Source organism: Sus scrofa, chromosome 8, assembly GCF_000003025.6.
Source record: "Sus scrofa isolate TJ Tabasco breed Duroc chromosome 8, Sscrofa11.1, whole genome shotgun sequence".
Lineage (NCBI taxonomy): Eukaryota > Metazoa > Chordata > Mammalia > Artiodactyla > Suidae > Sus > Sus scrofa.
Window position 1 is genome coordinate 70,680,167 of NC_010450.4, and position 17,792 is coordinate 70,697,958.

Sequence of the window (17,792 nt, forward strand, 5' to 3'; positions counted from 1 at the left end):
CCCTGGCCTTGCTCAGTGGGTTAAGTATCCGGCATTGCCGTGAGCTATGATGTAGGTCGCAGACACGGCTCGGATCCTGTGTTGGCTGTGACTCTGGTGTAGGCTGGAGGCTGCAGCTCCTATTGGACCCCTAACCTGGGAACCTCCAGATGCCATGGGTGCTGCCCCATAAAAGACAAAAAAACAAAACAAAAGAATTCTAATTACTCTGGTAAAATACAGGTTCTCACACTCATAAATGGGTATTGACAAAATTTTACATTTATGGTGTGATTGGACTTGCGCATAAAATATGCTTATAAAACAAACTACGGAAAACAAATATACATGCATATACATATTATACTTCTACTAGAGTACACTCACACATATATATTCAGTGAGGAAAAGCTGTATGTTGGTCTTTTACATGCTGTTCTTTCCTAGTACTTTTTAAAAGAGATTTGACATGAATGCACCTCAACCAATTCACAGAAATATGTCATCTTCTGCATGTCTGATTCTTAACATTTTCAGTCCAGTTCTGCCAGTGACTGAGCATGGTGTTTATGTCAGATGGGAGTGACTGACTCGGTTGGTTAGTTAAGTGATTCAGTGATACAAATCTCACAGATAAAGTCAGGTCTTAGATGATACTAGAAAAATGGATTATAAATCTAATTTCTAATTCTGAAAAATAAAGGTTAATGAGGTTTTTAAATTTATATCAACATGAAGAGGAAAAGCTCTAAGTACCTGTGAATGTTCCTATTGTATCTTTATTGAAAAAAGAGAAACAGAATCCCACGTATGCATACTCTACACATAAAGTATTTTCTAAATCCAAAAAGAGGACATGTCTAAAGTGGACCTGAAAAAAATATTAAGGGGTGGAAATGCTGTTTAACCTGGAGCTTGTGGGTGGCTGAGACAAAAACTGTGAAATAGATTGTTCGAAGTCGATATTCTCCTTTATCTTTTCTTGTTAACTCCTTTGCTATCTCCTTTTTCATTGTTGCCTTTTCTGCTCCTATAAATCAGTATCCTCCCACTGCTTTAACATTTCCCCAAATAGAAAGTGATTTCTTGTATATTTCCCTTTTAAATGTATGTGCTTTTAAAGCAGACCTCCAAGAAGAGAAATTGCTTAACTCAAAAGAAATACTCTAGAATCAAGCGCCTCAACCTGGGTCTTCTGGAAAGCAGAGCCTGAGATACAGATAAACAGGTTATCCCTTTATTGAGAAGTACAAACTCTGGGGTATGAGAATGAGAAATATAGAAAAGAAAATAGAGAAGGAGGCAAAGCAAAGCAACATATATACCCTTCCTGTTGGGTGCAGCCGTGGAGTGAGCCACAAAGATTAGAAATGAGTAGCAAGTTCACTCCTACATAGGCTATGTCAAGTGTTCAAAAAGGAGTTGCATCTTGAATTGGTCCACAGAAGAATGAAGGAGGCATTTATCGGTCCCAGTCACTTCCATCACCCATTTCCCATTGAACAAAATTTACCCCACTGAGTGCTGCCCCCTCCTTCCCCATCTCTGGCCCCTTGGTGAGGGAGAGGCTGGAATGCCAACCTGGGACAAGGCCTTGCATTCCAAAAAGAGGCAACCTGCTGTGAGTGGAGGGCTGAGCAATGGACAAAGGAAGTGGTTGGGGGGCCCCTGAGAAATGCATGGTTTTGTGTCCCAGTACAGTGAGGATTTGGGGCATCAGGACATCTCAGCAGGAGCCCCGTTGCAGGCCAAGGAAGGGTTTTTCTAAGTTCTCCCCAATCACACCACCTGAACTGCCAGGTATAGAATGTTTTATTCTATAAAACAGAAAGGTAGGCTTCACAATTTTCAGGACTAGGAGGGGAGGCCAAGACAAGGTCAGAAAAATAAATGAGAAAATCTTCATAAAGAGTGTATGTCTAGCAAAATCAGGAAAGTCAAATATAAACTCCTTCCTCCTTCAACACAAAATTCTATTTCAAATGGTAGAAACAATATCTTGGTGTTTAAGAAGGGCTTAGAATGATGGATAACACTTTTTTTTTTTTAACTCATAAAAGAACTCCACACTTTTATATTTTTAAAGCCCAGAGAGGGAAGTAATTTAACAGCCTGTCATACATAAACTAACTCATATATCTGAAAGCTGTCAGCAACATCACGATCATGCCTTTGGCAGTAAATCAACCTTTTTTTTTTTTTTTTTTTTTTTTTTTGCCATGACCATTATGAAATCTGTGACAACAATAACTAAATCGAATGGGAACCTTATAGTAACCTGCAGCTAGTTTCTTGGAAACCATCAATTGTCAAAACTTGACTTTTTGATTCCCATTCCTTTTTGATAAGGCTAGACCAGTCAGACACTGTAACACTTTGAATGAAAAACTGAGCTCCCTGAATTTCCATAATAGCTCCAAGACAGGAGGCAAGGAAAACCAAGGAAAAAGAACAATTTGTTATCAGGGAGGATTATCTGGGTGCCAAGTGAGGAACAACAGTGAAGTCAGCCTCTGGATCCAGTGATAACACAGCCTCTGACCCATGAGAAAACAGTCACCAAACTTTAATAATTGTAAAGAAAAGAATATAGGGTTTTGGAGAAGATGCTCACCCAACCTGAAAAAGGCTCAGAATTTAGGCCCTTAAAATAAATTAGAGTATGTCAATCCAACGTAACATTAACCTGTTATTATTTTCTTGATCAAACCATTGGCAGAGGAGTTCCCTATGTGGCTCAGCTATAGCTCCTATTTGATCTCTAGCCTGGGAACTTCCACATGCTGTGTGTGCAGCCCTTAAAAAAAAAAAAAAAATTGCAGAGACCGAAAATACCAACCAATCAATCAGTAAGTATTAGAGAGTGTATTATAAGGGCAATGTGTTAGGCAGAAGAAATCATAGGGAAATTTTTCACAAAAGAAGTTGGAAACCAAACCGGACTGAAGGCATAGAAGCGAGCTTACTGTGTTTGGGGAGATAATGAGCAAAGATGGCAGCCTGGAGTGAAGGATTACACAAAGAAGTATTAAGGAACAAGGGCCTTCTTGATGCGTATAGTGTGACTGTGAAATAAGTCAATTGATTTTCTTGTGTGACCTATGAAAATAAGACTTATTAAGAGAGAGTCACACCACATCTTTCCAGCTGAAACTTGGCAATGTCTGTTTACCACATCCTGAATAAGGAATCTGACTAATCTAGAAAACCACTCGAGAAGTATTTAATAGTGGTGAATGGTGTTGGGTAGAAGTCAATGAGAGAGAGCGGGGCTCATTTCTTTTGCTATGCTTCTGCGAAGGCAAATGGAAAATGTATACTTTCATCCAGCGTCTAAATTACACTTTGTTCTTCTTACCCACTATTACAGGATAATCATCATTTACCTAAAAACAAGTAGAGAATCATCTCACAGAAGTTTCCTATCATAGGATGGCAATGTTAGAAATGTGTCTCCTGAAATAGTACCATTTGAAATTTTTGTCAATATTATTATCAATTATAGTTATGCCAGGATTTTTTCCCATCACAATAGGATTGCAGTGATAATTACTACCCTGATGGATGGTAAAATACAAACAGTGCAGAGTGTTTAAGGCAAAAGCTGAGCTTGGGGCATGGGATTGGTACTATATCCCAAGATATGCTCTCATCACATCATATGAGGGGTTCATGACAGCTACATGACATTGATGTTGATCTCACTGATGATGACATTGACATTGATATTTCTATCCATGAAAAGACGTGGTCACTGAATACAGTGTGAAGCAGGGGGAGGGGTGGGACTCAAGTGATTTTCTCTCTTTTTAGGGCTGCAGCTGCAGCATATGGAAGTTCCCAGGCTAGGGGTCAAATCAGAGCTGCAGCTGCCAGCCTACAATACAGCTCATGGCAAAGCAAGATCCTTAACCCACTGAGCGAGGCCAGGGATGGATACTAGTTGGATTCATTTCTGTTGAGCCACAAAGGAAGCTCCTCAAGTGATTTTCTTTGTCAAAATTCTTTACCATTGGCTCCAGGGACTCCAACTATCCTGTCTCTTCTCTTCTCAGAGAAGTCAGTTTATAGTTTCTTAGTTTGAAACGCCATCTACCAACCTCCAAAGTATTCCCAAAGTGAAGCAACATCATAGTAACATCTATCATTCATCGACATATAAGAACCCTCGGTGGCCTTGTGGTCCAGTTCCTACCTCACTAGTAACCACCTTACACAGCTTCCCACAGATGCCATCTAGAGCACAGACACCGCCAAGCTTGGGAATCTCACCACATCCCAAGGAGGCTGATTCCATTTTTTCAGAGCGCTCCTTGAAAGAAAATTTCCCAAGTTTAGGTGAGAGCTGTCTTCCAGGAATCTCAGTTCATTAATCCAAGTTGTGTATGCTGAACTACACAGAGGAAACCTTCACTGAGTCAATTTTTCAACTATTTTATTTTATTTTATTTTTTTATTTTTTATTTTTATTTTTTTGTCTTTTTGCCTTTTCTTGAGCTGCACTCACGGCATATGGAGGTTCCCAGGCTAGGGGTCTAATCAGAGCTGTAGCCACCGGCCTACACCAGAGTCACAGCAACGCGGGATCCGAGTCGCGTCTGCAACCCACACCACAGCTCACGGCAATGCCAGATCCTTAACCCACTGAGCAAGGCCAGGGATTGAACCCGCAACCTCATGGTTCCTAGTCGGATTCGTTAACCACTGCACCACGATGGGAACTCCCAATTTTTCAACTATTTTAAATTGTCGCTCATAACCAAAAGTTTCTCTTTGCTACCCACCACCCCAACCTCTACCCTTTCAGTTCTGTGTAAGTGGTGTGTGTGTGTGTGTGTCTTTGGCTTCTCCATCACTCTCTTGTCCCTTGTCTTCCCAGCACCAAAGATTTCCTCAGAGCTCACTCACCAGTGAGCTCCTCGTAAGCCTCAGATTCCCCCACCTCCACAGTATTTGATACAGTTGGCCTTTCCAAATCTTCCATCTAAAACTCAGCCCTCCCTTGGCTCCCTGACTTATCCCTCCCCTTTCACTCAGCCCCATGCATTATTTTTCTGACTCCCACACCACGCATGAGTGCCATCAGCACTCTACTTCCCGTTCTCTTTTGCTCCATCATTTTTAGTGTGATAAAGTCCATATAACATAAAATTGGCTATCTTAACCACTTTAAAAAGTACAGTTCTGTGACATTAAGTACATGTATATGGTTGTACAACCTTAACCCCCTCATCTCCAGAATTCTTTTCATCTGGCAAAACTGAAACTCTCTACCCACCAAATAACAGCTCTCTGTTCTCTGCCCCCTCCTCCCATCCCTGGTACCCACCATTCTACTTTCTATGATTTTGCCTGGGTCTTTTTTTTTTTTAATAATGCCATTTGATTTCACAACATAGCGCAGACTGAGTATTGGAACAAATATTTACTGAGGATTTATTGTGGGCTCGGCACTGTGCTAGATCCTGCAAGTATAATCAGCTAAATGATTCATTTCCATTTTCAGCCCTATTTTCTAACCAGATGATTGTCCAAACTGGCGGGCCCTTAAAATTTCCTACAGAGCCCTTTTTTAATAAAATTTTTATTTCATAATCATTTCAGATGTACAGAAAAGTTGCAAAGTTCAGAGCATTCCTGTACGCCCCTCCCCCACGTCCGTTTCCTGTCCTGTTACCACCTTGCATTACTGTGGGACATTTGTCAAAACTAAGAACCAGACCTGGCACACCACTGTTGACTAAACTCAAGACTTTAATCTCACTTCATCGGTTTTCCATTAATGTCCTTTTTCTGTGTCAAAATTCTTAGTCTCCTCTGGTCTGTGACAGATTTTCAAGTCTTTCCTTGTGGGCTTTTTTTTTTTTTTTTTTTCCTGGACATTTCCACAGTATTCAAACAAGCTCCCAGGTAGGAGACCATACAATATATTAAAATTAAGTCTTAACAAGTAATTAAAAGCATAAACTTATGTACATTACAAAACATTCTGGCTTTACTTCCTAGGAAATGCTGCAAAGATAGCACTGCATTAAGAATTCAGGATCCTGGGGGTGCAGTAGGTAACACCAGCTGTGAGGTATCGGTGTTGGTGGCTGGGAATAGAGTTGCTTTCTTGAGAGAATCATTTCAGGCCAGAGAGCCAAGGTCTAGAAGGCATGACAACCAGGACATTCCTTGGTGATTAATTAATCAATTAAGTAATTCAGGATCCTGGCTAATGTCCTTATTCTGAAAAACAAGTCCTGATCCAGTCATTACCACACGAAGTTAACTCTTTGTTCTAGGCATTTGTGTCTGCTCATTCTCAGCAGCACCAAAAAAAATTATTACTAATTTTTCTCCCACTTTTGCTCCACCGCCGTCATAGAAAAACTGACTCAATTCCCTATTTCCTTGGTGATATTTTTTCCCAGTCACTCCAGTCAATAATAAATTCTCCTTCTCTGAGATGTTTAATCTATACTATGTAATTTAAACTTTGTGATGTATTGAACTACTATACAATGTTTCATTTCTGATGAGCATTTATACTCAATATAGTACCCTCTTTTTGCAGAGACAGTGTCTTTGACAATTCTCCTTAATGCTAAACACAGTACAAGACAAACTTTATAATAGCATTAGACACACTTACACAGTAAAAAGTTTTAGCTATGTCTTCCTCATTATTTCATGTTTTAGAAATAAAGACTGTACTTTTCAACAAACCACCCAACGCTATGCCATGGTGGTTTTGGATAAATTCTTTTCTTGCTTTTGGATAAGATCATGTTTTGCTGATGGTAGCTAGTACCCAAATTTCAGCAGCAAGTCTCGTTCTATCCGGTAACCTACTCAGGAATATAAGGTACAGCCGCATCTCAGTGAGAAACCGTCTAAAATAAATCCTTGTTACTAAATCCAAAGACATTAGAGATGGAATACAGAGTGGTTAGGAAACAGGAACAATTAAGCCATTTCTAATGATGACAGCTAGGAAAGTGTGTGTATGCACATATGCTGAACCTGCAAAGCTGACATCAAGATCGTTGTGATGGGCTATGAGACGCAACTGGTCTAGGAGGACTCCTGCGCTGTGTGCACTCAGATTTATTCGCTAAACAAATATATATTGATCATCTACTATGTACAGCAATGTTCGAGGCACTGGGAATATAGCCATGAACAAATCAGACAAAAATCCGTGCCGTGTTTTCCCTTGTTGACCTCCAGTGATGAATCTTACAGGAGTTTCCTTTGATCTAAGTACAAACACACGTCAATTGACTTAATGACCACAATGATTCTATTTCTCCTTTTTAGACAATATCTATGAAATAACTGAAAAATTATTTACATATTCAAAAAGTTGAGGGTATTAATGACATATTGAACATTTTCTGGCCACTTACTCTGTTAAAATCTTTTCCCGCATTGTCTCATTTTACCCTCAAAACAATCCTTGGAGTTCTCGCCATGGTGCAGTGGTTGGCGAGTCCGACTAGGAACCATGAGGCTGCGGGTTTGATCCCTGGCCTCGCTCAGTAGGTTAAGGATCCGGCGTTGCCATGAGCTGTGGTGTAGGTTGCAGACAGTGGCTCTGACCCAGCATTGCTGTGGCTGTGGTGTAGGCCGGCGGCTACAGCTCCGATTAGACCCCTAGCCTGGGAACCTCCATATGCCATGAGAGCGGTTCAAGAAAAGGCAAAATGACCAAAAAAAAAAAAAAAAAAACTGTATCCCTAGATGACAGGCACTGTTATCATTATTTTCATTCTATAGATGAACAAATGCAGCACAGAGAGTAAGTAACTTTCTCAATGCTACAAGACAGCTAATATGGAACAAATTCATATTTATGCATGGCTGTCTGCTCTTTAAAATCTGAAAAAAATATTTTGTAGGAAAACTTTTCTAAAAATAACTTGTTTATTTTTCTAACATTTATAAATGAATTTTGACATTGCAAATCCTTCATTCTTCCAAAAATGACAATATTTTTTTGGTTAAGGTGATTATTTATACAATCCCAATATATAAGACCACCCCATTTTGATGAGGCTAAAGGTATTCAAACTATCTTGCAAATATTTTTCTCTGCTAGTGAAGGCCAACTTTTAATCTGATTCATGTTAAGATGCTGGGGTTTGGTGCCAATGACAGGAAGTGCTATAAGGCTTTTCATTGCATAAAACTAGGATCAAAATTAGCAGTTAAAGAAGAATCTATAGAGACTTTTTTTTTAGAAAGCAGATAAGCATTTTGCTTTGGCAGTGTCATGTCTTCTATTTGCTCCTTTCTATCAAAAGCAACCAAAATAGAACTCTTTTGAGAATTTTTATCTCTTGCCTATTTCATAACTAGTGGAAGCAGGAATTTGAGAAATAAGGGCAAGAGAAAGTTTCTCCATCAGTTGGTGGATACTGACTACATTCAGGAAGTACCCAGAATTAAAATATCCCCATTTTTTTAAAATAAATGAATTTTTCTGTGCTTTCCAATTATTGATTATAATCGCTCAGGTTAATCCAGAATTTACTATGTTCCAGGCACAGTTTAAGTGCTTTATGCAGCAACTCATTTAGTCCACATCATAGTTGGCTTTATTACTTTCACAGATGAAGAAATGAAGGCCAAGAGGATTTCAGAGATTTGTGCAAGAGGAAGGAGCTGGGGTAAAATCACAGCACCAGGACAGCCCTGCCTGGATGGTCTGGCTCAGAGTCTACACTCTTGACCACAACATCTCACTGACTCACAATATGCTCTTTTTACCCATTCTCAGTAATAAGCCTATGGCTCCAGTCAGGGGGAGTCTAAAGCAAGGTTACCCTTTTCATCTGCCCTGAGGAATGTTCCCTAAGTGTCACAGTGCTGCAAGCAGTGCAGGAAAGTACAAGAGTCACCTCGCAGGTTCGAGTTTACTTAAGGATAGGGTCAGATGAGGATGGCCAAAGTGATTCTTGGCACGACCAAAGTAAAACACCTGGTCTGCCTGATGCCAACTGTTCCCTACCAGCTGGGATGGCCTGGGCCTGGGGTATGAGTAGGCAGGTTTCCTGGCTGGACTAAAGAAACAAGAGTCCAAGAATCTGAGGCACAGGCTGAGCCAAGGATGCCACAGATGCATGGGGAGGAAGCAGGGAAATCAAAGATGGTAGGAGAATGAATTTACATGCTAGAATGAATTTACATGCTTTTAAATAAGCCAGCAGAACTGGGTTCCTCTTAAATACAGGGATGTGTTTTTGCACTGTACTTTAGTATCCTGCCCTACTATCCACCTCACTCAGCAGCAAATATTTACGAAGATCCAGGCACTGTCACTTCATCTTCATTGTCCAGGCCCATAAACCCAGAACCCTAGACAAGTTACTTAATGCCTTGTGCGTCATATCCTTCTCTATCTAGGGGAACAATCATTAGGTCTAGCTTGTGTGTGTAGTGGATAGTGTTATGTGGATGAAACAGGTTATTACACTCTTAGAAGGGTGCCCAGCACATAACTGTCTGATGTTATATTTGGTGTGAAGGTCAAATGAGGTACTAGTATGAAAACGGTTTTTCAATGGCAAAGGTCTCCAAAATATAAAGAGTTACCACATTGGGATCCCATCCCAAAGGTTAAGCAGCTATGTGAGTACCTAGCAACATCTCCTGTCAGTCACCCTGCGAGACTGGACCCCTCAAGCATCAGAAACTCAACAGGAAGGTGGTCGTGAGCAAGTCATATCTGGGTCTCCTGAAATGGCCTCATTCAGCTCCAATGACAATTTTCTGTTCTTATTACTGGGCTTTCCGCACTAGAGGCAGAGGTAAACCTTCTCCTAATTTGGACCTGCCTGGCCCATCCAAAGTAGCATGGCTTACAATGCTTAAAACCAAATATCAAAGAATCCAGACAATTGATGGCTATGAAATATTTAGGCATAACGTTAGATTAGTTAGAGAATTCCCCAACACCAACAAGTCAGACTGCATTTAGCCTCCCCAGCAAATCGATCTCAACTTCTACAGGGGCCACCAAAGCGTTTTAATGTCTTTATTTATTTGTCTTTTTGCCTTGTTTCTAGGGCCGCTTTCCGAGGCATATGGAGGTTCCCAGGCTAGGGTCTAATTGGAGCAGTTGCTGCTGGTCTACGCCAGAGCCACAGCAGCTCAGGATCCAAGCCATGTCTGCGACCTACACTACAGCTCACGGCAACACCGGATCCTTAACCCACTGAGCAAGGCTAGGGATCGAACCCGCAACCTCATGATTCATACTCAGCTTCATTAACTACCTCACCACGAGGGGAACTCCTAATATATTTAATACTGAAGAGAAAGCCATGAGTATAACAACTCCCAGCTGATGGTGACTCCCAACTAGTAAAACACATGTGTGTTAGAAACAGTTCTAATCAAACGAGAGCAAATCCCCTTACACCTCACAGAATTCAAAGGGTGTTTTTTTAAATGAACGTCTAGAAACCACCTTGAGTCTCATGCTTTTCCGCCCCTCCTTAAACACTTTTTTTTTTGTCTTTGTTGCCATTTCTTGGGCCGCTGCCACGGCATATGGAGGTTCCCAGGCTAGGGGTCTAATCAGAGCTGTAGCCACCAGCCTACGCCAGAGCCACAGCAACTCGGGATCCGAGCCGAGTCTGCAACCTACACCACAGTTCACGGCAACGCCGGATCGTTAACCCACTGAGCAAGGGCAGGGATCGAACCGGCAACCTCATGGTTCCTAGTTGGATTTGTTAACCACTGTGCCACAACGGGAACTCCTAAACACTTATTTTAAAAGCCTCTATTTTGACTGATGAGATCTGCCCTTGAACCAAACATGTGACAGGTAGCAGTACCAATGCTAAAAAACAGAAGTAAACTTACCACTTACCAAACAAAAGTCTTTCTGTGAAAGGATCTCTTAGCACTTCGGGAAGCATGTCCTAAGTAAGAAGAGATGAAGAAACATGTCTTCTACATCATCTCGGAGTTGTGGGCATGTTTGGCCAACAAAAAAGAGAACTGCTTTCTTTCTTTTTTTTTTTTTTTCTTTTTAGGGCCCCACCCAAGACATATGGAGGTTCCCAGGCTAGGGGCCTAATCGGAGCTGTTGCCGCTGGCCACAGCCACAGCAACGCCAGATCCAAGCTGTATCTGTGACCTACACCACAGCTCATGGCAACATCAGATCCTTAACACACTGAGTGAGGCCAGGGATCAAACTCGCAACCTCATGGTTCCTCATCCGATTCCTTTCCTCTGTGCCATGACAGGAACTCCCAGAACTGCTTTCTTTATTGCATCTGCCACTTGCATGCATTCATTCATTCAATTAACTAATATGTTTTCAACTCCCACAGTGTGCCAGGCACTCTTTATACACCCCAAAGATAAGGGTAAATGAATGAATAAATTCACTATTTAGCAAAGAGGGAAATGCTATATTAATAACTCATCTTGCTATACAACCAACAGAGGCATTTTGAAATAAGAAAGTTGAACACAAACAGTATTACAGTTTTTGGCACTGTTTTGGAAGCACTGATTCTGGTCTACAGATCAAGTAAATAATGTATCACATAGCCTCAAAAAATGTAAAAAATGAATAATAGTATTTCTTGGCTGTTTAACTTGATCTTCTTGATAATCGAAGCAGGTTATTACCTAACTGATGCGAATCAAGATTAAATATCTCATATCTCTCCAACCATTTTTTAAAAATGATTTATTTAAAATCTAGCAATTACAGATTCATTTGAGCTATCAAGATTTCTTTTCTTTTTTCTTTTTTTTTTTTTTTTCTGGCCACACCTGCAGACATATGGAAGTTCCCAGGCCAGGGGTCGAATTGGAACTGCAAGTGAGGCTGAGGCCAACACCACAGCCACAGCAATGCTGGATCCTTAACCCACTGAGCAAGGCCAGGGATCAAACTCGCATCCTCATGGACACTATCAGGTTTTTAACCTGCTGAACCACAACGAGAACTCCAAGATTTCTTTTTTATTTATTTTTTGTTTTGTTTTGTTTTGTTTTTTGTCTTTTGTCCTTTGCTTTTAGGGCTGCACCCACGGCATATGGAGGTTTCCAGGCTAGGGGTCTAATCAGAGCTGTTGCTGCCGGCCTACACCACAGCCACAGCAACGCCAGATCGGAGCTGCATCTGTGACCTACTCCACAGCTCACAGCAACACTGGATCCTTAATCCACTGAGCGAGGCCAGGGATCGAACCCACAACCTCATGGTCCTAGTCGGATTCATTTCCACTGAGCCTCGACAGGAACTCCCTCCAAGATTTCTTTTTTAAGATACAAATATTCCTAGGCAAACCAGCAGTCATCAGCAGTACAAAGCATAACCATTTGAACCAGATTGCTTTTCTCTTACATTTTATTTTCAGAGACACTTGACCACCTGGAATACGGATTCTTGGTGGATCCAGGGGCTTATCAGCAATTTTGGAAGTGTATCAGGATGATGGCTTTGGCCTAAACTGCATGCAACCCAGATTCTGGCTTATTTGGCCCCATCTGGGAAGACATAATTCCTTAATGGAGAAGCTGACAAGCATGGTTTATGGATCAGAGGGGTGACTCGGGCACCTGTTTCTCTGTCTGTCCCCTATGATGCCTGTGTCCTGACATGAGCTGAACACTATTAGAGGGTGTGAAAAATAAGAGCCTGTTTCCCGCTGGGATCTCTGTGGATGTAAGAAGCACAGGGTACGGGAATGAGCAGTCTCAGTGTGTGGGGGGGGGAGTGCCAGGGGTGTGGACAGACACGAGTACCCTCTGTCCTGGGCACCTTTGACTTCAGCACAGATCTTGGCAAGCCAAGCATCAGCAGGGCCACCTTCCATGGGCACAACAAAGCTTGCCTACACGATGGGGGCCTTTCTTCCAGAATTATTTGGGAATTTCCACAGAACAACTGAGAATGGAGCAATAGCAAAATTTGATTTGTAACAGTTGTTAATAGGCAAGTGTGGCCTGTGAAACCTGGGATTTTTGAAGAGGAAAACTCTCCCAACTCTCTTCTAAGCCAAAAAGCACAACTGAAGAGTCAAATCCTCAAATCTTCCCTGTGCAGGACTTTGGTTATTTCCTTCGTACATTGAGAATTTACTCTGCCACCACCTACTTGCTTTGCAACTTGAAAGCTAGATATTCCATCAGGAGTGCATTCATAGTCTCAAGAAGAACTTAATACCAACTTACATATCTTAATGGTTTAGATTTTAACAAGGTGAACACATGTTTGACCTTAAAACTCACTCATTTTTTTAAAAAAAAAAGAAAAAAAAATTCCCCTTTTTCACTGGTTATGATTTTAGCTTTAACTTGTTTATAGTAATTGGATGAGAGGGAGAAATTTAAAAACAGAACTAAAAGAGAATCCAATTTCTTCAAGGTTAAAAAAAAAGCAACGTTATTGCCACTGTATTTATCAAAGAAAGAACCATCCATGGTTCTCTCTGTTATGATAAAGTTTATAGAAAACACCAATCCATGAGAAAGTAAATGGAAGTTAAATATTATTGTGAAAAGATTTTATCTTACATTCCCAGTAGAAATATTGGTTAAAGATCAGGTAGAAGGTCAGCTGGGAAGGACCTTAGTCTCATCTGAAGCAGCTCCTTCATTTTGCAAGTGAGAAAAACAATGCCCCGAAAGTAGTAACTTACACACATCTCAGGGTCACGGACTGGCAGAGCTGCAACCAGATCTTGCATCTACTCAGGGCCAGCTCTCCAGGCATTTTCACTGCTGCATGCTCTCGCGCACACACACACACACACACACACACACACACACACACACACAGAGACGCGCACACAAGTACATCACATAGCCGTTGCTCACATTCTTTTGGAGAAGTAAATAAAATAACATGTGACTTCAATTAGGAAGGAGACTCAAAAGTTAAGTGCATATGAGAGAAACAGGAGCACATCATGGAAACACTGAGGTCAACAAATTACACCCTTTGGTGTTTTTCAAGGAGTGGAGCTCTTAGGAGGTCTAGAGACTGAGTTCATTTCCCAAAGCCAGACATTTGACTAGGCCATTGCTCACTCAGGTTGCCCTGAGTTATAATAGCACTGGATTAGCCTTCTGTTTTGTTTGTTTGTTTGTTTCATTTCTTCCTTTGGACACATTTTTGAGAAAAAAATGAAGCACTGTGTGATAGAATATAGGGACAAATGCCCACCACCCTGGAACAGTCATTTCAACATAACCTTTCTGCAGGCACCTCAGACTAATCTAGCCCTGAATTGGCTCATTCCCAGATTATACCTATGAGACAATCCTGTCTTCTGGTCCCCCCACCCCCACTGCATTCCACTGCCAGGTTTGTCTCCTTAAATCATTATTCTCACTATATCACTCCTGTGTTCCAGACCCATAATGGTGTGTAACTGTTTACTGGTTCAACTTGGCTGAGGCATGCGGAAGTTCCTGGGCCAGAGATCGAACCCATGTCACAGCAGTGACAATGCTGGATCTTTAACCACTGGGCCACCAGGGAACTCCTCGTGTCCAAATTTTTTTTTTTCTTTTTAGGGCCACACCTATGCATATGGAGGTTTCCAGGTTAGGGGTCAGAGCTGTAGCTGCCGGCCTATACCACAGCCACAGCAACACAGGGTCCCAGCCGCATCTGCAACCCACACCACAGCTCATGGCAATGCTGGATCCTTAAGGGATCGAACCCACAACCTCATGGTTCCTAGTCAGATTCATTAACCACTGCACCACGATGGGAACTCCAGCAATCTTCTTTCTACCACCAACTTCATTAAAGGCTTTCCCTCCCCCTCCCACCACTGTCTCTTCCCTACTATTTCAAATCCTACCAAGCTTCAGTTGTACCTGCTCAGGTCCTCCAGGCAGCTTCCTCACTGCCCGCTCCCTCCCCACTGAGCTCTCCTTTCTCTGGTTTCAGGATCTCCTATTGTTTCATATCAGTTAGCCCTGCATTCCCAAGTTCAACATGACATAGTTTATGGCAGGAATCATGCCTTAGGACTCTCTCGAGCCTCTTCTCACTCCCATTCCCATACGCTCTAGCATCCTGCTGACTGGAGCAGATTCTCAATGAACACACTGACTTCTGGACAGTCCAGATGAGATGGAAGAAGAGAAGGCCAGCATCATTCAAGTGATGCTGGCAAAAGCATTAGGACTGTGTCTAGGCCTAACTCTCAGGCCTCTTACCCTGCTCAGGCTTTGTGTCACTCCATCATGAAATTGTTTCTGACCTCTTCCTCCGCAGGGTTTGCCAGTCAGTCCATTCTCTCTCTAACTATGGTTAAGTCTGATCCATTTCCACCAAGGTCATCTTTTTAGGCACCTCTCTATTTTTTTTTTTTTTATTTTTTGTCTTTTTGCCATTTCTTGGGCTACTGCCACAGCATATGGAGGTCCCCAGGCTAAGGATCTAATCAGAGCTACTGCTGCCAGCCTACGCCACAGCCACGGCAATGCGGGATCCGAGCCCCCACATCTGCAACCCACACCACAGCTCATGGCAACGCCGGATCCTTAATCCACTGAGCAAGGCCAGGGATCGAACCCGCAACCTCACGGTTCCTAGTTGGACTCATTAACCACCGAGTCTCGACGGGAACTCCTAGGCACCTCTCTTATTCCAAGGACACAGCCAAATGGAAGTTTCCATTTAGATCCCACCTCTTCTCTTCCATAAGAGAAAGCCTGGTCCTTCCCAGGCCCAGAAAGTAGTATCTTTATCACTAAGACCCTTGAGCCTTGGAAATGCTCCTCCTCTTATAGTCATGTCCCAGGCCCAGGCCTCCCTACCTCTCACCCCAGCTAGGACAACAAAATACAGTTTCCCTTCCTCTGCCCCCCCCCCCCAAAGGCCCTGATGCAGAGGGCATGCCTTGAAGTAGCAGGATTTTCCCACCTAAATAATCTTCCTGCTCCCTTCCCATGCTGGAGGGTGGAGGCAGCCTTGCTTCCAGCTGCATCAACTTTCCCAAGCATGGGCATGGGAAGTTCTCTGCCAGTAGACCCCCAAGGAGGTGAGGAGAGCCTCTGGGTCCCAGGCCTCCTGCCACTTCTCCCTCTGGCCACTCTTCCTTCAAACCAGGTGACCACACCCTATAGTCCTTAACCTAACAACCCAACTTTCACCGTCAAAGTGAAGAAAAGGGTTCTCTCTGCAATGTCTCCTTCAAGTAGGAAATAATATATTCCAAGTAAAGCATCTCTGTGTTTCATCAATCATGCCCTGGGTATAATGGCACCTCCCTCTCCTGGGCTTCCCCAGCAACAACAGAAGATGCAGGGCTCACAAGCCGAGTCTTTTTTTTTTTTTTTTTTTTTTCTCCTCCCGCTCCTCCCAACTTCACCAGCAAGAAATGGTGTACCAATTCCTTCCCAGGTTGTGGTCATGTCTGTCTCTGAGGTCGTCCCCTCCCATCTCTAGCACAAGCCTGACATGCCCACGCGCCGCGCCGCGCACCTACCAGGCAAATCTCTTTCCACCTTGCGCTGCATCCCAAGCCAAGGAGTTCCCTTTCCTCTTCCTCCCATGGGATGTCTTCTCTCTTGTCCCAGGCTCCCGCTTTGGTGGATTTCCCTGCCACCACCCCTCGCTCACGGGTACCGCGACCCAGGGCCCGAGGGCACCTGTGCCCTGCGCCAGGCCCTGGGCTTTGCGCCTGCCCACAGGATCCCTTCCACCCCAGGGCCGCCCCCCACCCCCGCGACCAGGGCCGCGGCAACAGGTGCAGCCCCAGGTGCCCAACTGCGAGATCCTTCACCTTGAGCTGCCTCGTCCAAGTTCTCAGACCCGTCCCTGCCAGCCTCAAGGCGCCCTCGGGTCCAGATGCCAGCGTTTCGCCCTCCCTGCGACTCCACCCTAGACTTTCCTCCTGGGTCTCCGGTAACCAGCGCTGCCACTTACCCAGGGCGAGGGCCAGGAGCAGTGGCAGGGAGCTGGCGCCGCTGCCGGGGTTGGCCCCGGCCATCAACGCCGCTGCGGGGCCGGGCAGCCCCCAGACGAGTCTCCCGCCTTCTCCCGCGCCCCCTTCCCGGGCCTCGGGCGCCCGACGGGGTGCCTGGAAACGAGTCCTGGAGCCAGCAGGAAATGAAACTACTCCCCAGGCTGGCACCCAGGCTACCGGGCGGCGGGCAAACACCCGGGGCAGGCGGCCGTCAGGCTCCGCGAATATGTCCGGGAGGAGGGACCCTCCTATTTATCCGCGCTCTTTCTGCACACACCCCCCCAACGAGGCGCAGCACTTGATCGTGGTGGCCTCCACGCTGATCCCACCCAAGTTACCCCACACCCACACCCACACTCCGGGACACTTTCGGGCTGCCCTCGGGCCAGCTCACCCGCTCCCCCTGCTGGGTCGCACCTGACGGTTCATTTTCGTGCCCCTGGGGAGTCGCGGAGGTGGGGAGGGAACCGAGAGAGCGCACGTGGAGGGGTCGAGGTGCCAACAGCGCTGGGGGAAGCCAGCTCTAAACTCCTGGAACCCACTGGGCGAGAATCAGAGACCTGTGCGTGCTTCGGAATTCCAGCTTCCCTGAGTTCAGCCGATTGCTCCTGTCTTGGAGGAACCAGAGCCAACCTTCACTGCGGTTAACCGCAGGCGTTTGACAATTTACATACAAGCCTTTCTTTTCCAGATGCAATTTGCTATCTGGGAGTTTGGGCTCTTCCGGAGCTACTTTAGGAAGGTCTTTGGATTTTTTTTTTTCTCCATTTACTCGTTTATCCATTGTATTTTCATTTATTTATTTAATTCACCGTCTCTTTGGGATCTATGGGGATAAGGAGAACGTTTTTTGCGGGGCCGGGG

At 43.9% G+C, this 17,792-nt stretch overlaps 1 protein-coding gene across 12 annotated transcripts in view; it reads right to left on the minus strand.

Moving 5' to 3' along the window:
- Positions 1-17,372, minus strand: part of BTC (betacellulin) — a 51,818-nt gene extending 34,446 nt beyond the window's left edge. For 2 of the 12 annotated variants that reach the window (XM_021101446.1, XM_021101435.1), the window contains exons 1-2: positions 13,641-14,498; positions 10,847-10,898 (exon numbers count right to left, since the gene is read on the minus strand). In XM_021101446.1, the coding sequence (XP_020957105.1) occupies positions 10,847-10,898; positions 13,641-13,688 (100 nt within the window). In that variant the 5' untranslated portion in view covers positions 13,689-14,498. Of the gene's footprint in view, positions 1-10,846; positions 10,899-13,640; positions 14,507-16,448; positions 16,768-16,888; positions 17,292-17,345 lie in introns of those variants that run through there. The other 10 variants (XM_021101433.1, XM_021101437.1, XM_021101440.1 and 7 more) reach the window with 10 other exon arrangements.